General features: G+C 42.4%; 1 protein-coding gene across 4 annotated transcripts in view; it reads left to right on the top strand.

Moving 5' to 3' along the window:
• Window positions 1-22597, top strand: part of LOC144791082 (disintegrin and metalloproteinase domain-containing protein 9-like) — a 2835950-nt gene that overhangs the window by 482408 nt on the left and 2330945 nt on the right. For all 4 annotated transcript variants that reach the window (XM_078665732.1, XM_078665731.1, XM_078665734.1 and 1 more), the window contains one exon: window positions 3095-3284. In XM_078665732.1, the coding sequence (XP_078521858.1) occupies window positions 3095-3284 (190 nt within the window). The remainder of the gene's footprint in view (window positions 1-3094; window positions 3285-22597) is intronic.

The following is a 22597-nucleotide window of genomic DNA, read 5'->3' as shown; positions in this document are numbered from 1 at the left end:
TTTCGGCCATCTCCGCCTTTCTGCTGCTTCCTAATCAGCCTTCTCTTTTTAAGTCCCCGGTTGTTAACCGTTTTCTGTAAGGCATTACGCACAGGTTTCCTCCTGTGCCGTTCATCATGCCTCATTGGGACTTAAATCTTGCCTTGACATATCTGATGTGCACTCCCTTTGAGCCCCTTCATAACTGTCCTTTGCGTCTTCTCACTCTCAAGATGGCTTTCCTGGTAGCTATCACCTCTGTTAGAAGAGTGAGTGAGCTCCAGGCTCTTTCTTCTAAACCTCCTTTCTTTTCCGTTCATCCGTACAAGGTGGTTCTGAGGGCCTGTCCTTCTTTTGTGCCAAAGGTTGTCACGCCCTTCCACATCGGGCAGACCATCACTTTGCCCACCCTTTTTCCGCCTCTGCTTCCTTCCAAAGAGGAAAAGAGGCTCCACCTTCTGGACCCAAAATGTGCGCTCTCCTTCTACCTGAGCCGCACCCAACAGTTCCGGGTTGATGACCAGCTCTTTGTTGGCTACGTGGGCGCCAAAATAGGTTGGGCCGTGCACAAACAGACCATCTCTCGGGGGGCGTTCTCTGCATCAAGGTCTGTTACTCCTTGGCTAAGAAGGAGCCTTCTGTGGGGCTGACTGCCCATTCCATCAGGGCAACTGCAACAACTACTGCCTTTGGACACGGTGTTCCCTTGCAAAACATTTGTCAGGCAGCTACGTGGGCCTCGCAGCACACGTTTACCAAGCATCACTGCCTTGACAGTCCAGTCCAGAGAGACGGCTTCTTTTGCCGTTCTGTTCTCCGTGACTTTCTGGTGTAATCTTTTTCGCAGACCCACCACAGTGGTTGGTATTGCTGGGGTATCTATTCTAAGGTAAGGAATCTATCACTAACGTGTCTCTTTCAGATGCACAAGTTACTACTTGTGTAACAATATATCTGTAAAAGAAATTAGTTAGTGATAGATTACTTACTGCCCCACCCATCCTCCCCGTTCTGCAAACTGATTACTAGGGTTAAGGACATCCCTTTCAGGGCCCTACTTTCTTGGCACCAGTGGTCAGTTTCTTGCATGGCTCTACGTTCTGGGCACGGAAAGTCACTTACAGAACTGACGTCAGCGCGCTTGGGTGGCGCTTAAGTAGTCTCCGTGACGTCATCTCGGCGCATACATCGCCAGCGACGGACGCAGAGCCACACGACGCCACCCGCTGACACGCAGGGGTACTGCTAGCAAAACATTCCTGATCAGTCTGACGCCTGGGGATATTCCAAGGTAAGGAATTTATCATTAACTAATGTCTCTTACAGATATATCGTTACACAAGTAGTAACTTGTGCATTAAGCAGTCATTAGTATTCTGAGTGTACCAGAATTTTTTTTAGTAATCCAGAGTGTTGTTGGTTTATCTAAGGAATTCGTAAAACGCCTGTATTTTAATGACTTTGAGAATAGGTGTATAAAGGTAGCAAATATGCAGTCGGTGATGAACCGCACAATTCTGCCGACCAAGACAGGACTTCAGCGATATTTAATGATCATGAGGACCATGCAGAACAGAGTTTATCTAACTCACCTCAGATATAACACTGCACTTTGTGGCTGGACTTTACACGACTGCCACTTGTTTAGAAATCCACCCGCATGCCCTTGTGATAATCTCTCTGCACAAAGCACCTTACACTGTCTGCCATTTAGCACCTTGTCTAGGCCAATCAAAAACGATTTCTAATTCCTGCATTAGCGTTGCAAATATTAAACTATATAAAATCGGCATGCTTTTTTTGCCACAACTTGCGACAGAACAATTGGCCATGCGTATCAGTGTGCTCTGAAAATCAGAAAATTGTATGGAGGTGATAACCAAAGCTCTCAAAGTGTAGATTGAGTAAGGAAATTGTTTTATGATTGCTGGCATTTTATCTCTGATTTTATGAATGTTACATGTGGGCAAAAATATATGTTTATATCGTTGATGGTATATTTGTATTTCATGATCATGTTATATTAGGTTTAAAATGCATGCATTTATTGTATTAGTAGCAGTTGTTGAGCGCATTAGACCAAAAAGACATCAAAGCGCTATGCAGGGGAGAGAACTGGGAGGGAGCAGGCAGGTCAGAACAACAGGATTCGCACTAAACTACCCCTCTGTAGGAGGGATTCATCTGCAAAAAGCCAAGTTAGAACTTGCTCGCTTAACGTCAGGTGCGAACTAAGGCTCCTGATATGCTCCAGAAGGGAATTTTCAACCCTGGCAGCTGCCACAGTAAAGTCACGTTCCCCCCACCTAGCTATAAAATGCAGAGTAGGCAGATTGATGAAGAAAATCCATAGATTTAATATGAAGATACAAAGTCGAAGCACAGCACATCAGTTAACCATGAAGGTCTCCGGTATAACAGTTAAGTATGGAATCTGGAACCCAGGATGTAAGATGCAGGCACGCATCATACATTCCAGGCATCAGATCCATACAAAATAATACACATGGAAAACATAAAGGAAAAGGATGACAGAATGTAACACTAGCTTTCTTACACCTAGGTGCCACGAAGTTGTACTGTAATATTGTGGCTATTTTAGCCGAATAAAAATGTTCAGATGATCCAGTTTTCGAACATTGGTGGACAGGGCCGCCTTCTGATTCTGAGTCATTTGCGTCAGAAGTGTGGGCTTGCGCATGACCTACGTGACCCGATGCCGAAAAATCCAAAAGCAAAGACAGATACCAAGATTGACTAAACAGGAAGTGAGAGTGGGAGACAGTGTTTTTCAGGACCCAGGAGTTCTTAATATAAACAGAGACTTGTATGAAGATTGCTCATTTTAGTAGGCCAGGACAATGTTTACCTTCAAGAAAGGATATCACAGAGAATAAAGGACTTTGTAGCGTAAGAGAGGGGGTCGTAATGGTCAAGATCACATTGTTTGTCATTATAGAGCTAGGATGTACACATAGAAACCGTTCTTTGAAATTAATTGCATATATAGCGAGAGGGTACCTCCCCCTGATCAGAAATATTGATAATAATGCATCTTTTTGAATTCGATTATGTATTAAATTCTTACTTTATACTCTACTTTGTTTAAACACAGGGGCTTACTAGAATTTTCAAACGTAAGTTATGTGATTGAACCATTACAATTTCTCCATGGGTTTAAACATCTGATTTCCAGATTGGATGGAGAAAATAAACATTTGTACTTTTTGGACAATGATACAGATCCACACAGCATGGAAGAGAAACAGCAACAGATGTCTTCAAGGATTGATTCGGCTAAGCAAGTAAGCCTGTTTTTTCCCAGTTATCGGTTTAACAACACAAGTAGCTGCGGAAATCTTTACATTTTATGATCAACTACCCAACTTTACGAGGTCCAGATTACAACCAGTTTCTATATTCATCATCATTATTAGTGTCATGGAATAAAAGCTATATGGATGAAGCTGACAGCAGACACGTTTTCATAAATTTGCAACGAAAGAGGCACATTTCATTTTATAGGATATTCAGACAGAGGTTCAGCGGGTGAAATTAACCACCTTTTTCAAGCTGCCTACATCAGCACTATACTATTCTGTGGTGAGAGTATCGTTGGTTTCGTTGGACAGTTTTGGTCCATGGATTTCTTCACAGTTCTGCGTCTTTCCTACTGTTGAGAGGTTTTCAGTATCTCTTTATGCTGTACTGAAATCTCGTTTTCGGTTTTCTATACTTTATTTTGGCCACAGAATTTCTGTGATTTTGTTTTTTCCTCGAAGCTTCTGTTCCTTTATCTCATAGTTTAAATGACTTGACTTACGTGTTTAGGTAATGCATGAAAAAAAGGTGGACAGTCTGTGACCTGTAGTTTTTTAAACAATTACGCTAATGAATGCACTTGTTGCTGTCTGATACCACATGATCCGGTAAGAGAGAAAGAAGTAAAAGTGTCACATGGCTAGGTTAGGCCCGAGAAGAAAGACTGCCAGTTTACATGTACAAGGTTCTTAAGTTGCTTCTTTCCTACATGATGAATTTTAACACACATTTGCTTGCGTGACAGTGCAGTGCAGGATTAGTTTCTCGGAAACCAAATTGCTTTTTACAATCCACTTTGTAAGTACACTATCAAGACACCTTGAACATTTAGTACAAGGCCTGAGCACACATTGTGCTAACGTTGTCGTTTGTAATCCGGCCATGAGGCGACATGGCTATCACAGGAGAATAAACAATGTCTGCCTGGCTGAAGCCTCGACACGGAAGCATGGATGCTGTTACTATAAATACACACACACAATTCCGTACACGCATTGAGCGGAAATTGCTACGGTTGGAAACTACTGCAACAGATAATCCTACTGGAAGGCAGTGCCTGGCAGAGGCGCATGCAGAGTGCCACAATTATGCAGCCCACTCTGCCAAAACTAATGCGGTGGCAGACAGAGCTGGTTCTCTTCTAGCCTGCTTGATTCGTTAGGATCACTCTGCCTACAAGCTATATATGCGGAGGCATTAAAAACCTCCTGTCTCCTGGCTTCCTTGCACGAAGCGCTCTTGATTTTGCTGCCAAAGCTGGTAGAAAGCTCATTTAGGCCGCTTGCCCTTCTTTAAACAGATTATTACATTTTGGCAAAAGTACTCGCAGTTTCTCAAATATGTCTGGCTGGGAGAAGACGGGATCCCTCATATACGAACCCATTCACATAGGGTGCAATACCATGCAGGGATGTCCATTTTCACCACTACTTTTTCCCTAGCAATGGATCCCCTGGCAGTTCACCTTCATACTCTCCGGCCCAAATGGTCCATACCATTGGGTGACGGTACACATGCTGTCTCTTAATATGCAGACTATCTGCTCATATATTTAAGAGATGTCACCCCCTTCCCTGCAGATGTTAGGCACATACTTCAACAGTTCGCAGCACTTACTGGATTGCGGGTCAATTGGAACAAATCCTGCTCTTTCCCGTTAATTTCCACTTCACCTGACCCATGCCTTACTGTTGACACAATTCCACTAACGTGGCAGTCCAGCACATTCCGTTATTTGGGTGTGCAAATATTCCATACTCCGTTGGATGTCTTTGAAGGCAATTTAGGGTATGCGATCACGTCATTGCGGGCCGAGACCGCCTTCTGGATAACGTTCCATTTATCAGTTATGGGCTGTGTGGCATTAGCCAAGGTGTTGGAACTCCCCCATATCCCATAATATTTTGCTAACTTGCCCCTGCATGTCAATGCATACTTTTTTCAGTCATTCAAGCGTGTGATGTGGGAATTCATTTGAAATAAATCTAGATGCCATGTGGCACTAGGAAAGTTATATCCGCTAATAGATCGTGACAGCCTTGCTGTGCCCATCTTTGAACAATACTATCTAGCGGCGTAGCTGCAGGGGTTGGCACGATAGCTTGCTTCTATACACAGCTACCCTACTACCAGCCTGAAGCCAATCTGATTTATTGCAATTTTTCACTCTTGTATTCGGCCCCCACTGCCACAACCTATACTAGTACAGGTTGCCTATCATTATAAGCAGAGCCTCTATATTACAGGTCACACTTCCCCTAACCCCAAGCATTAGCAATACTTGGCACGCTACAGAGTAACAAATTCACCACCAGAGCAGAACCAACAGACTGGGATGCTGCTGGCATCCAGTCACTGGGGGACCTCTACATAGATGGTACACTCTTACCCTATGGTACCCTGGTGGAGGAGGATGGACTCCCTCCGGGACCGTTTTTCTATATGTTTCCCTCATAGGGAAACTGAGCCACAGCTGCGGAGATATAACTAATGCATTGTCTACACTCTTAAACATACATTAACGACACCTCTTAGGACGTTGTAAAAACTTAATCCGTTGATTGGCAGGATCACTGCGCACCAATACAGCACTATCCCTCACGCCACTACCAAGCGAATGGGAGGCAGACCTGGGCCGTCCCTATACTGATAAGGATTGGGAGGCTGTGGTGTAGGGCCCTGTCACTGTCCACGAAATGCAGGTTCCTTTTGATTCAGTGGTATATAACAAATAGGGCCTATCGTACCCCTGAGAAAATCGGCTGATATTTCGGACACGCTGACACCGCTTGCCCCGCTTTCAGCTGAAAAACACAGATTTTCTGCGGATGTATGACGTTACAACGCATGCTTTTACCACGCATGCTGTTACAACGCAAGTATTACAACGCAAACCTTTACAACGCATTACACTTGGGGGTGCTGGATAGTGAATAGTTTAATTTACTATTCCAACTCCAGTCCCCGTGGACACTAGGGAAGGTGTTGGATAGTAAATTAAAACTATTCCCTATCCTAGAGCGCCCCCAGTGTAATGCGTTGTAAAGGTTTTTGTTGTAATACTTGCGTTGTAACAGCACTGCGTGGTAAAATTTTCGTTGTAAAGGATGTTTCCCATTTTCTGCACATGCTATGGGCCTGTCCACGGCTAAAACACTGTTGGCAAGCTGTAACGGATCATTTGTTATCTTGCACTGAAAGGGGTCTCATGATTACATGGGAGGTATGCATTTTAGGGAGGTACCGCTGGGGTAAGAAACACAAAGTCACATCTTGATTCATTGACCAAGGGCTAATCCTGCCCAAACACCTAATTACCCGCAGATAGAAATCTTCTGATTCCCCCTCCCTTCCCCCAATGCTGCAGCCTGGTTGCGCTCATTTATAAATTAGGAGCAAGCAGAGAGCACATCCCTACATAGGGAGGATAATCTGGGACTCAGAAACAGCCCATTGCCACACATTGGGACGCTTTAATGGCAGACTTACAAACTGAAATGCTCTCTGTCCCATTGGGTCACGACTCTCATTCTGAAGGAGATGACGTAGCAGAGATAGGGACCTTGGTGCACCTCTTAAAAGCGGGGTAATCCTTTCACACACTATTCTTAGTTGTACTTAATCATCCATTGATGCTTATGAACATTGATAGTTGGCACTGCTATGGGATCCCTTACTCACCAACATCAGCGTACAAAATGCTCATAGCATTAGAGAGTTGTGACTGGCTGCTTAGATCAAGATGTTTTCTTTGGTGTTGTATACAAAGTTTATGGTGTATTATGTTGATTTGCAGTAAACAGTGTTTAGATCTGTAATCAAAACTCTTTGAAGTTTGGAGCATTTGCCAGTGTTCACCAATGGCAATTATTGCATACATACTAGCATTGTACTGTTATACTATGCTTCATGATAATGTGGGTAGCTGTATGTATATGCATATGATCTACAATGGTATCAACATATTGTATAATAGATGCTAACGCTGTATGTGTTATAAATGTGCTTACTAATATTTGAAAACCAAAACAAATGTTAACAAAAAAATACAAACACATTTCCATGTTCAAATCAGAGGAGCACTCTGCTTTCATTGCAAGGTCGCTGTTGTCAAAGTCTCAGTCTAGCTGATTGCTATTTACCCTCTGCAAGGTGTGATGTCCAAGATGGGGACCTGCATGCACTTACCTTCAGGTAATGGAGAGTTAGATCATGCAGTAGGGAATTTTTAGCAGAACACCCACCGTAGGCAAGTGGGTTAAGGACCGCATAGTAGGAGTGCACTATACAAAGGTACTTATTTGCCAGCATATATATACTGTTTTAGCATAATGGTGAAATTGTTTAGCCTTTTTATGTTCTCATATTGCTAATCACTTTTATCTGCTACTGTCTATTAATCATTGCAGCACATATGTTTTATACAAGAATCACTATGGTTCAATAAATATTGAAATGCCCCTTTATGTATTTCTTGTGTATCTTCCTGAGTATGCATGAATGACTGAGAGAAAATGTTCTAGATCTGTTACCACAGTTCCCTGGGGAGTCAGGGTTGTCATGTTCTGAGGTTGCCCAACCTATTGGTTACCTTCCTAGTTTAGGGCTACAAATGGGGGCTCTGTGAGGTAGCAGGAGTATCGGCCAACATATCCTGAGGGGATGCATGGAATCAGTCTAGCACCGTCCCAACGTTAATGTTGTCCAAACTAACATGCAGTTCCTACTAAGAAAGTGGAAACCATATGACGTGGTGCTGCCAACGTTGGTAGATTGGGTTCTTATTTAAGGGATCGCCTGAGTACTTCTCTTTTGCATATCCAGAGACCCCCATACACCTCCCAACCAGAGACGTCCGTGGTGGTAGGTACTATCCTCCTCATCTGAGTAGGTAACCCTCAGCTGTAGGCTGTAGGTGGTTCAAACTTAAACCTTTCAAAGGATCTTCGCAGTTTGTTACCCTCTCTGAATTCTATACTCAATTATGTCTGATAAAGGAGACGATGAACTTAACATTACTAAGAACTGCAGACATCCAGTTACCCATAAGCTGCTACAACATGGTCTCATACTTACGGTGGGGATATTACCTTTGTGGTTATGGCTCATGAAGCATGTAGGACAGAGGGATTCTATTCATGGGTTACACTCCCAGCAGCAGACAACACAACTAGGCTGTTTCACAATTACACTGCGGCTGAAGTTCCAAATAAGTACATACCATATGAAGAAATAGAAATACCTTTAACATAACAAGAGCACAGTTATTGGTTTAATGATGCTCTACTGCACATATCAGAGACATTAGACGACGTCCCCTTAGCAATGAGGGAGCAACATGGCCAGTCTTAACCATGTTACACACTGCATCCTGATATTGATAATTTGACAACAGTACAGGTGCGTTATATAAAACTTTGGTCACAATATACAGATGTTTGACGCAGTTTGTTATGCAAACCTTGGCAATAAATCCTGTGAGGACAGCTCAAGCTGCTCAACCACAGTTGGATACACTAGGCATCATTAAAATTAGTCATGGGTAAGGTACCCACGAGATGGGAGGAGATTCCATTCTGCATTGCACAAAAAGCAAGTCAGCTTGAAGCAGTGTTTCACTTTATGGGACTCCCAACAAAAATACAGGATTTTAACTGTATGCTTGTTGATGGGGATGACTCCCCCTTTCGAAGACTGTGCCACCAAAACACATGGTACACCTTCATTATCTGTTTTGCCAGAAGTACAGAAGTAACAGATTCAGAATGAGGACGAGGCAGCACCTTCCCTGTATTTGGGGAGGAAACTAATTTGCGAGTTTGCAGCAGTATCTGCCATTATATTAAGTAAGATAAAAGGGGAAGCAACAGCTTTGGCAATATGCTAGCATCTAAGGGATTTAGCTTCGAGACAGGAGGGCGACTTACCTGTAATTATCGAGGAGACCTGTGCAACACTAGGTAGAGATAATTTGGGATGCAAACCTGGTAAACCACAACTGAAGATTAGTTCTAAAAAAGGACAACTCAAAGCAAGCACCCATGTCTTCCACAAAGAAGAAGTGGGATAATAAGAAAAATAAAGACATAATGTAATGTTCCTCAAAAGAAAGCCACAGAAAAGTGCTATAACCTATGTAACCGTGATAATATTAGACTGCCAAACAGATATCAGGATACTGATACTCGTTTGTCTCGTTCCTTTCAGGCATCATCCACATTTTTTTAGAAAGAGATGGATGGTCAGAGCGCAGATCAGAGGAGTATGTAAAACTGAAGGACTCACAATGCTCATCTGACTACATAATTAAACAGGAAGACCAACATGAAACATCTAAACCTCAATTTAAAAATAAGAAGGTAGCTTTACTTAAGGTCATACATGCCACGGATATTGAGGACTTTGCTTCTGAACAGAAAGTGGCCTCTGACCATGCTGGACAGTGTGGCAGAGGTCACAATAGTTCGTCGAAACCTGATAGATTGTATGGCATCAGTAGAGCTGAGTGACTATTTCCATGTGGAAACACCGGATACACAGGTATAAGTTCCGCATCTGTTATACAGGATGCAACTTCAAATGGAGGGGGACATGTAAAGACCATTTAAGGTTCTCTTTTGGGAGAACCTGTCAGGTTGCTGCGACATTCTCTTGGCTGAAAAGGATTGGCCACAAGAAGTCATCATGGACTACCCTAACAGAGAAACGTTAATTTATCCTGCCTTCTCCAACCTCGTCCAAAATACGTAAAACACTCATATGCACAGGAGTGGGTGTAGGAGCAAGCTCCAGCATTATATCGCAACCTTGTGGGTTGGTATGATGATTCCCCATATCTTGAAATACTACAGAGACCGAACCCACAACCCCAAAGACAATACCCCATTACAAATTAAGCTAAAAAAACAAGTTGTGGAAATTCTCCAACAGCTTGAATACCAGAGTGTAATAGAAAGTTGCACTTCATCAATGAATAGTCCCTCGTTTCCACGTGATGAAACCAGATTATTCATACTTTCAAGTATTAGACTACAGACCATGACCAGACTGGGAACAGAAAAACCAGCCCTGGCAATTTGATCGACCAGAAAGGGGAATATCGGGTGTGGGGGGGGGAGGGGGGATGGAAGTGAAAAGCACCACTCCCGCTGCCACTTTTGTTACAGGAGCAAATATTGCAGCACTGCTGAAAAACTGGTCCCCTGTAACAAAACCGTCGCCCACCCTTCCGGCCCACTGGGCACACGCCTGTTGCCTGCTAAGGGCAGTCTGGCCCTGCTACAGACGATTAAGCACAGCTACTCGCACATTTGCAGTATACAACAAGCATGCCACTAATATACATTAAAGCAAGTAAGAAAAACAGAACCACAGTAGGTATCTCAAATGGATTTTTCTGCCAAAATATAGTACCTGAAAGCAGGTATTTGACCACATTCTCCACGTTAGGAGTATATTCTGTTGATTATATCAGGGTTATAAGAATAGCCCAAGCTGTTTTCAACTAGAGTAATAGAGGTTTTAAAACAGTTTGATGAATAGCAGGGGTGTGCAATTTAATAAAATATCTACTTGTCCATGGGGCAGGTTGCTACATAAATCTACTTGTCCTGTAACAAAATCCACTTGTCCATTTGGTGCCATGTAGTGTGGCAACACATTATGGTAGCAATCTCATTATATAAGAACTCTGATATAGAGTAAGTAAGTAATTCTTTTATTGTACAGTTAACAAAAACCATTACAAAAATAAAATACCATAATATTTAAAAATGGTCGGAAAATGCATCCATAATTAACAATTAAAACCATAGATAAAATATGATATCCTTTAAGGTTCGAAAAGACATGTCATTTATAGGAGAAACAGTTATGAAGATGCAAGATCAGAGTCTGTGTTAGCTCTTTGCAAGAGTTCCTCTTTTTTTCTCAAACTTGGTGATAAATTTAACTGATCTGCAGATGAATTGCGAGTCCGCTGAGCATAGGACTTGTATGATCACAGAACGGCAGGTGTGAATTCCTTATTCATTGATCTTCGCTTTTAAACAGCTCTGGCGTTCCTGATCCAATGCGGGACAAATGCAAATCAGATGAATAAAATCTTGTTTTGCGGCACCACATAGGTCACACTCCTTGGAGCCTGGGGTCCTCCAATTAGGTTGGTCGGCATTTGTTGGCAGGTTGCCCATCCTTAAACTGAGGTATTTGAGTTTGACATATGATGAAAAAGCAAACCCTAAATAGGCTGCGGGTGTAGACTTTTTGTATGATTGTATTGTCACCCAGGCATGTGAGCGATGGCTCAGGGTTGTCTTGTCATTGATCAATGAGTGCCTATTGGCCGCCTTCTTTACCGCCAGCTTAAACGTTGACACAGGTAGCTTGGTTTCCCACAGTGATACTAGTTCGGTGGTTTCAAGGGAGAGTTGTAAAAACTTGGCGTACTGAGAATTGGGACTATTTTGCATTGCTTCCCACATGGCACGATTGACCTCAATTTCCTGATTCATCCAGACGTCATACCAGAATTTGACCATCTCATATTTTTTTTTCAGTACTTGAGACTGCAGGCCAAACTCGAGTCGGACCTGCGCAGGTGCAGCGTTATACGGTAAGCTGAATACACGCTTGTAGACTCTCGTTTGGATTTTATCTATAAGCTGTGCCCTCCTTCCGTGATGTAACACACTGCCTAGGCTATTGTTGGAAGTAGCTTGGCTTTGATGACGGTTAGGAGGGGGTTGAACAAGGGGCCTTTTAGTTGGTTTGATAAACTGCTAAATGCGTGTAACAGGGCTGTTCCCTTCTTTTCGATGGTGTCGAAATGCAAGGAGAAATTAAGGCGCTTGTCCAATTGTATCCCCAAGTACTTGTAGCTTTCCACCACTTCCAATTTATTGTTGTCTATTACAAAGGTTGGTGATGCTTTGGAGCGTCGAGTTATTATCATAATCTTTGTTTTTTTACTATTTATTTCAAGAAGGTTCTGTTTTGTATATCCGGCCAATTCCTGCAAAAGACGCTGCAAGCCTATTTTCATCTGGCTAAGGAGGACCACATCGTCGGCATAGGAGAGATGTGTTAGACGTAGTGTTCCTAGCCGCGGTGGATGAGCATTGATCCTGTCTAGCCTTGACGACAGGTCGGCCATGAATAAATTGAAAAAATGGGGGGCCAAAACGCAGCCTTGTTTTAGTCCGTCATAAGTACTGATCTTCCGCGTTAGCCGCTGCCCATTGTCGATCTTTACCTGCATCCAGGTGTTGGTGTACAGGTCCATTATTGGGTTTAAGATTGAATCCGGCAGGCCCTGCTGCTTTAGTTTAGACCAGAGTAATTGCCTGCTGACACGGTCGAACGCCGCCTTAATGTCTATAAAGCAGGCGTATAGCGCTTGATGATTTTGCAGACTTTTTTCGGCTATTAAGCTTATCGCCATGGCATTGGCCATGGTGCCTGTGCCGCTGCGAAACCCTGTCTGGTTTATCAGGATTTTATTATTGGCTTCAGACTATTGTAACTCTGATATAGACTCTCTGATTATGCCAGGGCTCATAGCATAGTAGTGTTTGAATACTTGAAATCCCCTTATGTTGCCAAGTTTCCGCAGATCTACATACTGGGGCTGAAGGTAGTGGTAAGCAATAGTTCCAGGGTTAGAATGCCTGTTTGAGTCTGTGCAAACCTACTAACTGGCATGTTTTAAGGGTTTTCAACAACTCTTCTCTAATCTTTTACCATACCGAGAAATGTTGGAAATGTACTTCTGACAATGACAGACGTAAACCTTCTTCCAGAGTTGGGGAAAAAGGGGGTTGGCTGGAAATTGAAGTTGCAAACACTCAGATTTTCGCATGAGCAAATCTACACGTACATATTTGCTGATGCTAAAATGCAGTTCACAAATATTTTTCTATGAGTAGTATTTCTTGTCCTACTTCAGTACATTCTTGGGAATTCACGAAAGCCGTATAGCTGCACTTAATGAAAGGACATATACCATGGGTGCTCTTTTGAGACTTTCTTTAATAATTTGGCCCCTATTTTGGTCTGGCGTTGAACATGACCTTTTGTATTTATTAAAATTCTGTCTCTCTCTCTCTGTATCTGCTGGCTTCACTGTGAGTGACAGCATTCTGCTCTTTCACAAGGAGCATATCCTCACACAAAGTAGGTTTGTTCAGTGCCAGTAACTATTGTGGCCATGTGTGCTTTTTGAGACCAAAAACAATTTTTGCTTTTGCCAATGTTTGTTATAATGTTGAGGGCCCGGCAGCTCCCACACCAATAAGGTTGTACAAAAAGCATGCTAAAGCAATTCATACGTTGACAAAACTGAAAAACTGACCACCAATTTCAGATCTACTAGTTTTGCCAGTGCTTCTTTTCTTTTGTTTCCCATAATTTTATTTAAACTGGTTACACTGATTTTCGATTATGAATATTTTTGGGTAGTACTAGCATGCATCACACATTTTTCTAAATGATGCTGCAAAGAAATGGTAACTGAAATTTTACAGTAGTATAGCAAAATGTTTTTTTCTTCTTTCATTTTTTATTTTTTATGAACATTGTATTTTGAAAGCAAAGAAACATCCATCTTGCTTTCAAGCTTCTCAAATATTTACAAATCAGAGAATTCTGGGAGCATTATACATAGCCTCATATTACTAAACTTTGAAACCATGTACACATTTCTATACTGGAACCACATTTATAATAAAGGCTTTCAAGTAATGAACCATAAATACAAGTTTGAACTGCATTAACATATTGGCAAACATATTACTTTAACTGCAGGCAGTGGCCTTCCCTGAACCATGATGTGGTACTGCGAACTGGCAGCCCAAAGGGGTTGTGCTACAGGGTGTTGGGGTTACTTGACCCAAGAACAAAATACACATGAAAACTTGTTGTCCTTGACCCCGAACAATATTTCCTGGCCGTCGGGCTATAGGAATTCCACATACCTGATCAGGCACTGATGACATATATTTAATGGATGGTGACTTAATAACATTTAACATAACTGTGGGATATGCTCAAATGGGCTTCAAATGTAACTTGAAAAAATCATACATCAAAAACAGACACTATCTCCCTGAATGCTTTACTATACAACTGGTGAATTTGGTTCTGAAACCACATTTTTCATCACACAAAGCACAAAGAGACCTTTTCTTGGTGAACATTTCAGCTGTTCCAGTTCTTGTTGGAATTGTTTTGGATATGGCAACGTATGATTTATATGGTCCTATAGAGGTTTTACAAATTCCATATTTGTATAAATTATCATTGAATGACTTCATCACCCCTAGAACTGTCTCTGATGATTGGGATATTGATACAGTGCATGAAATGCTAGAAGATCTTGAGCATGCAATTTGTTTTCATGTGATGAACTGTACGAAGGTACATCTAGCTATGATGAAATGTTCTGTTTCCAACATTGTGGCCAACATTTCATGCATAAAGCAAGTACTCCATGTGCTGTTTTTAAAACACGCAATGGGAACATTGGCCTGTACCACCATGGGGTAGTTCAAAAACATTTGCGCAGAATTTTGCTTTTTTTTCTGGTTATGATACAGTTGATCTTGTGTCTTATTAGTATAAGCTTACACCATAACATGCCAATAAAAATATGCTGACAAGCACCAAACTGATATACTCTGCTTTTTTTCTTTCTCATCTGTCCACTCAAGGGTTTGACTTTTGAAGGACACTATCGAAGCAAAATAAATTTGAGGGACTAAAAATTGGCAGGTTTAATGGAACAAGGTTTTGTTCAGACAATGCCATATAACACAATGTTACATTCCTGTGTTAGGCCCATTTACTAAGGCAGCTTATTCCTTACATTGTCCTAGAAAATAACGTTTCAGCTGTGACCTTTTACACACATTTGCATGCACGACAATGTTGGATTAGTTTCTCTGAAACTACTTGGTTTTATACATCCAGCTTTGCACAACATTGTCACAATGCCCCGAACATCATGTACTAGGCCTCTTTATGCACTAGGTACAAAATTCGTCCTATCTTCATCCACGCTGTGACAGTGCTATCCACATATCAATAACATCACTAATCTAGTGCGCACATCGGGAATACTGCTTTTTATTGTTAATAATAGGCCGCCCGATAGATATGTAGAGGAGGCACTTCTGCTTATACCAAAGGTTCCTGCCTACTGAGAAATCACAATGTCTGGCATTACATGAGGGGTGTCCAACTTTAGACCAAGACGATTCCTTCACTCTCTCCCATCAAGTAATGGGTTTGGATCGTCCCTAGGAGAGATTCTTGGCTCCAAACCTACACACACTATAGGAACACTTAGAGCCGGGTTCACATCGTAGGAGTGTGTTAGATTACCATTTTGCATATATGCCTGCATATATCATTACTTCAGCACCATGGTGGAAATGTATCTACTGTTTTTCTCTTTTGGTGCTTATAATTGCCTTTATTTGCTTCTGTCTCCTAATCATTGCAGCACACGTATTTTATGCATTAATAAAGTTGGTTCAATAAATATTATTGAAAGCGTCCCACTGTGTATTCTCTGTATATTTCTCTGAGAACAAGTGAGTACAAGTATCTTAGCGAAACATTCTATACTGTTTCCACGATTCCTGAGGAATCAGGATTGTCATGTTAAGTGGGTGCCAGAAACTGTTCACTCCCTGGTAAGTTAGGGGGGCTTACAGTGGCACTGCTTGCTAGCTGGTCAATAGGCCAACATATCCTGTGGGTTGTCCGTAATCAGCTCAGGCACTAAGCCCTTAGTTTATGTTGTCCAAACTATGTGCAGATTCTACTGATTAGTAGGATCTACACGATATGGAGCCACCAACATTAGTTATGCACTTATTTAACTGTCAAATCTAAGTAGTTCAGTTGTGCTTTCTCTGAGTCCCCTGCTTACATTAAACCGGAGATGTCCTTAGTGGGAAGGAAAACAAATCTGCCTCAGCTGAGTGGGTACAAACCAAATCCCAATAAATTATTTTTCGTAAAAATACTTTTTATTTTCTTACAATGACCGAACAAGCTGACAACAGTGGAGTTGTTGCATTCTGCTTTTCCTTTCCTTCTGTCCTTTTTTAGTGTTGTTTATAATTACCTCAGCATGGATCTATGATGTCACATAGAGTGCTGGATGTGTATCTTTGAAATGACAGTTGATTATATCTGAGGCTGAGCAGCTGCCTGCTGCTCCCGGTGGGGCCTGATTCCTTACTTATTATTACCTTCCTTTTACCTAATTTTAACTAATAAATACCAACTTAAGAATACCAACGTCTACTGGATCTTCTTACTTTACAATATACAATTTCTACATTGCAACAGGAGTACAAGAAGATACTCTATATATTTAAGAAAATTGCAAACAGGCAGTTACTATTAAACTATTACAACATGGCATCCCGGCAACGGGTGGAGATGTTACCTTTGTGGTCGAGGCACACAAAGCATTCAGGGCAGAGGTATTCTACTCTTGGTATACATTAGCAGCAGCAGACGCATGCACACAATTGTTTCACATTTACATTGAAGATAACACATCAGAAGAATACTTTTCATTCGTGGACACAGAAGTCCTGTTAAATTACCAAGATCACATAAATTGGTTGAAGGGCGCCTTCCCCCGCTCTATAAAAAATGTGAGACTCTGTCCACTCAGTAAAGAAGGAGCAATCAGGCTGGTCTTAGCTTCTCATACATAACCCCCAGAAATGCACATACTAGGAGCAGCAGAAATGCGTACACTATACTAAGATCTAGTACAAATTTACAGAATTCTTACACCACACATAATGCAAACACCTATTGTTCAGTCTATGAGCGCTGCTCAGGCTGCACAACCTCAATTAGCTTCCATAGGTATCAGCCCTTAACCTCTTGCATGCTCATGACAAGGTGAGCTCGTCATGAGGCACACTGGAGCTGTGCTCATGACAAGGGGAGCTCGTCATGTATAATGGGATTCAATAAATGTCAGCACAGGAGGGGACAAGCCTTAGCAGCCAAGTGGTTAAACACTGAATGCCGTAATGGGAATAATTACCACCAGTCGAGAACAACTACGATTCTGGATAGAACAAAAAATAGCACAGCTTGAAGTGGTTTTCCCCCCTACTGGCCCAAAGGATAAACATAGAATTTTAACTATTTGCTTGCCGATGGGGATGGCTCCCTTGATAGAAGATTGTACCACTTGGGGTACGGTCTTTGCTGCTGTTTTACACTAGAACACATGGTACCCCTTCAATAGCGGTAATACCAGGTGTATGGAAAAAAATACAGAATGATTACTGGGTAGAACCTGCTCTGGACTTAGGGATGAAACTAATAGGCAGTTTTTCCCAGGTTTCTGCAATTATGTTAAGCAAATTAAAAGTGGAGGCAGGTACGATGGCTATATGCCAACGCCTAAGGGAACTCTCTCCTATACAACAGGAAAGGGAGTTACCTAAGATTATCGCAGAAAGATACGCTTCCTTAGGAAGGGATAATGTGGGAGCCAGACCTGGGAAACCAGTGTTTGAGGGTAATTTTAAAAAAAGGATAACTCTAAGCAAGCACCTGATTCTACTAAAAAGAAATAGAAAAATAAGCAGAAAAATAATAAGCAAAATAAACAACAATAAAGGAGTGGGTATCCTCAACAGGGGCACACTGAAAAGAAATATAATCTCAATAACCTTGATAACATTAGAAAGCCTGACAGATAATGATACACATTCCTCTTGTTCCTTAGAGGATCAATCTGCGAAACTCTTTGAGAGAGGAGGATGGTCAGAGCACAGATCAGAAGAGCGAAAAAAGCTGAAAAGGGATACACATCACACTTCAGACTACATCTTCAAACAAGAAGAGAAAAAGAAATCTACTAAAACCTCAAATTAAAATAAAAAAGTAGCAGGGTTAAAGATCAAAGATGCCCAGGCTACCGAGGATTCTGCTTCTGAACGGGGATGCTGGACAGTGCAGCAGAAGTCAAAATAGTTAGCCAGAACATGATGGCTTTTCTGGAAGTATTAGCACTGAGTGAGTATATCACAGTAGAAACACCTGATACAAGAGTGAGTGTCCACATTGTTTACACAGAATAACGCTTCAGATAGAAGGGGACATACTAAGAGAAGTGAAGGGTCTGTTTTGGGAGGACCTGACTCATAGTTACGACATTCTTTTGGCTTAAAAAGATTTGTCTCCTGAGTTTGTAATAGATTGCCCAATGGAGGAAGAAATAATTTTACCTGCCTTCTCCGTTCTCAAAGCATAATCAGCCAAAAACGCAAACCCGCAGGAGTGGGCGTCTGCTTTAGTGCCTGCTGTATTCCGCAACCATGTTGGGTGGGATGATGCATCTCCTCATCACAAGAGCCCATTAAAAGCTATTCCTCAACCGCAGAGACAATACCCAATTAAACATGAAGCAAAGAAACAAGTCAGAGATATCTTGAAGATCAACTTAAGTACCCGGGTGTAATAGAGACTTGTACCTGATCTATGAATAATCCTTTGTTCCCCGTAATGGAACTCAACAATTCATATAGTTTATTCTAGGATTACCGACATTTGAATGTACAGAATGCAAACTGTGCCGCACTAATGAGTAACATCGCGCAGAAGTAACCAATATGATAATGGGCTTTACTTACCTGGGCTACAAATTCAATTTGAAAAAATCAAAAATAGCCCACCTCAGTGTCCTGTTTCTGGCATACGAATTATCAAGTGAAGGTAAAAGCCTGGCAACACATTTTTAGGAAAATTGCTCCAACCTCCAACAACTCTCAGGAGACTACAAGCCATTTTGGGATTTTTAAATTTTGACAGAACTTTCTGAATTAAGCAGAAAGGGTAAAACCATTCTACAACTTAATTAGACTGATTTTTTAGTGCAACACTGGACACAACAACATACTGATATTTTACGGTCAGTACAAGCTGACATGCTAGCTTCCAGACATTTGCACACATGTGTCAACACGACCAACTTGGGTATTCTCGTATTCGCTGGACCAAATCGGTATACCTACATTACTTTCAATTAAGGCAATGCGGTACCTCTAGCTTACAAATCACATCTGTACATGAACGCTGAAATGCATTGTTCATCAACTGAGAAAATACAGCGGCACAGACTGCTGTAATGAGAGAGAGCCCTGTTTCAGGGAAAACGCATAACTGTCATTACCCCAGTACCAACTTTAGAGGCGGTTACTAAAGCAAGCATTCCAAATGCTAAAGCTCTACATCCAAGATGGATCCAATGGGCTAACTCTCTTTCTGCAACACATGTAGACTACAGATTTGACTCTACACTGCAAACACAAGCATTGCGCAGTACGAACAAGAGTATCCTCTGCCGAATTAAATTATGCCTCTAGATAGATATGAATGTGTCATTCATACCATTGCATCTGCTCAACCGGCCATAGGATCGAAACAGCAATATTCCGCGGCATGCGTAATTTTAAAAGGGCGCGTGCAAGGTTGAAAGTTTCTTTCCGGAGTAATGCACACACAGTGCCTAGGGGACTGCAGTGCGCAGTTGGCATAACTAAAAGCCCTGATCTTGGCACTACAAAATGCAGATCGTGATTCCCCCAAACTTATAGAGTGTGATTCATTTTACTGTGTCCAGTCTTCACTATTGGGCCAAAATGGATGTTCGAGGCATGTGGGCTGCTGAATTCATATCTTAGCATAGATCATCGCCTAGTGTTGGGTTCGGATGTTTGCACCTTGTTGTCTTGGAAGATTCTTCAAAGTATCACGAGATAGGTGACTCCTCCCCTGGACTACAGTGCGCATGGGCATCTTCTCCATCCTCAGATTGTTTTACTCCGCCATTGGGTTCGGATGCTATTCCTCATCTCCAACTTCGGAACCAAAAGTTTACAACTTTCTAAGGCCAAAAGGCCTTCTACCTCGACGGTATTGTTCTCGTTCAGTACCTCCCTGACTTGATAATACTTTCCATCTCGATCCGGTCGTCGACGCGGGCCGTTGGGCCTTTTTGACGTCACGTGGGCCTCCTGCTGTTGGAAAGGACCCCGTTTAAAAAATGCCCACAATGTCACTCCAAATTCCCACATACTGACAAACATACAGTATGCAACAAGTGCCTGTCTCCGGAGCACAACGAGGAAAACTGTCCAGCTTGTGCTCAGTTCCAGTCGAAGAAAACTATCCGGAACCAAAGGGCCGCTAGACAAGAGATGCAGCGGCGGGCACCGGAACCGGAGAACATTTTCGACGACGAACATGACCTCCCAGAAGCGGCGGACTCCGACCTAGAAATAGTCACCGTAGATGACCAGTCGGACTCCGATGACCAGATCACACCGGGGCAAACCGTGAGTAACAAAGCCCCAAACCCGCTTCCACCTCAAGACAAGGCTCCGGTCGAAGCATCGCCTAAAGGCCTTAGCCGAGAGCGACAGACTCAGTCAGTGGCCCCGCCTTCTGGCTCGGCTCCGAAGACCATACCCAAGCCTTCTGATACCCCAGGAACGAGGAACACTTCCCAAAAAGGCCGTCGAACCTGAAAAGGTTGTCGAGCCAAAGAAGGTCATAGATCCAAAAAAGGTCGTCGAACCAAAGAGGGTCGTCGATCCGTAAAAAAATGTCTACCCGAACAAGGCCGTGAAGCAGAAAAAAGGTGTCGATCTAAAGAAAGCAGATCAGACAAAAAAGCCTGTCGACCCGAAAAAGGCCGTCGAGTCTACAAAGATACTCGAGCCGAAAGGGGTCGTCGAGCACAAACCACACGTCGAACCTAAAAAGGCTATCGAACCGAAAAAAACGGTCGATCCAAAAAAGGTAGTCGAACCAAAGAAGGTTGCAGAGCCTAAAAAGGTAGTACAGCCAACAAAAGACGTCGAACCAAAAACAGCAGTCGAGCCGAAAAAAGCTCCAAGCTCCAAGCGACCAAGCCAAAAACATCGGCGCCAAAGCCTCGGACAGTTGAGGAAGAACTTTTCCATCCTGATCCAGTGAGCGTAGAACAACCGAAACTGTATATAGACCCTGAAACAGGACACGTAACAGTTTACAAGAGGAAGAAAAGATCACTGGACACTGACACTTCTTCTCCTATTCCTCCAAAGAAAAAAGACTTTGGAACATCTCCTTCATGGCCTTTTACTCCTCCTCCTTTCATTCCTGGCATGCCTTATGTGCCTTACTCTCCTACACCTTCAGGTTATGATGAGACAGGAAACATGGGGGCAGATCCTCAGGATCCTTTTGTAGAACCCGAAGATCAAGATATCCAAGATAACACATGGAGTGACCATAATGATCCCTATGATACATATGATCCACAACCCATCCCTGACACCTCTACATATCCTACAAAGCCATCTCCTACTGACGACACCATTGTTTTTAACCAGCTAGTGGCTAGGGCAGCTAAGTATCATGGTGTAGACATGCACACTGACCCAATAGAAGAGGATTTCCTATTTGACACCTTTCCAACATCTGAGAAAAGTGTATGCACACTTCCTATGTTAAAAGGGGTACTAAAGCATGCGCCAGACATTTTTAAAGATCCTGCCAGATCGTGTGTCCTCAATCTCAGAATCGAGAAAAAGTATAAATCAGCCCCTACGGACCCTTCTTATATTAAGTCTCAGTTACAATAGACTCACTAGTTGTATCAAATGCCAGAAAACTAGCTAATTCGCAAACGACAGGAGATGCTCCCCCTCCTGACAAAGAGTCAAAGATATTAGAAGCCTCAGGTAAAAGAGTGGCCTCCCAGGCAGCAAATACCTGGAGAATTGCCAACACACAAGCTCTCTTAGCACGTTACGATAGAGCACACTATGACCAACTGGAGGGTTTACTACAACACCTGCCAGAACCTTTTAAAGCTAAAGCAAACGACCTAATACAGGAAGGCAAATTTATCACTAATGCTTCCATTAAATGCGCCCTTGACGCAGCGGACACAGCCGCCAGGTTGATCAACACTAGCGTATTACTACATCGGCATGCACGGCTACGCATTTCCGGCTTTAAAAATGAAGTGCAATCAACCATCCTCAACCAGCCCATTAACCAAGATTTCTTGTTTGTCCCTGCAGTAGATACCATCTTAGAGAAGTTGAAAACAGATACGGATACCGCTAAGTCCATGGGTGCACTTCAGTTTCAACAATCTAGAAGTTCCTTTCGTCGCTCCTCCTTTCGAGGCTCAGGTAGAGGCAACACATCACAAACTTCCTCCTCATTCAAAAGTAATACCCAAAGCACCTTTAATAAA

This window comes from Lissotriton helveticus, chromosome 11 (assembly GCF_964261635.1).
Source record: "Lissotriton helveticus chromosome 11, aLisHel1.1, whole genome shotgun sequence".
Lineage (NCBI taxonomy): Eukaryota > Metazoa > Chordata > Amphibia > Caudata > Salamandridae > Lissotriton > Lissotriton helveticus.
The sequence above is the reverse complement of the archived record's forward strand: the minus strand, read 5'-3'. Positions and strand labels throughout refer to the sequence as shown.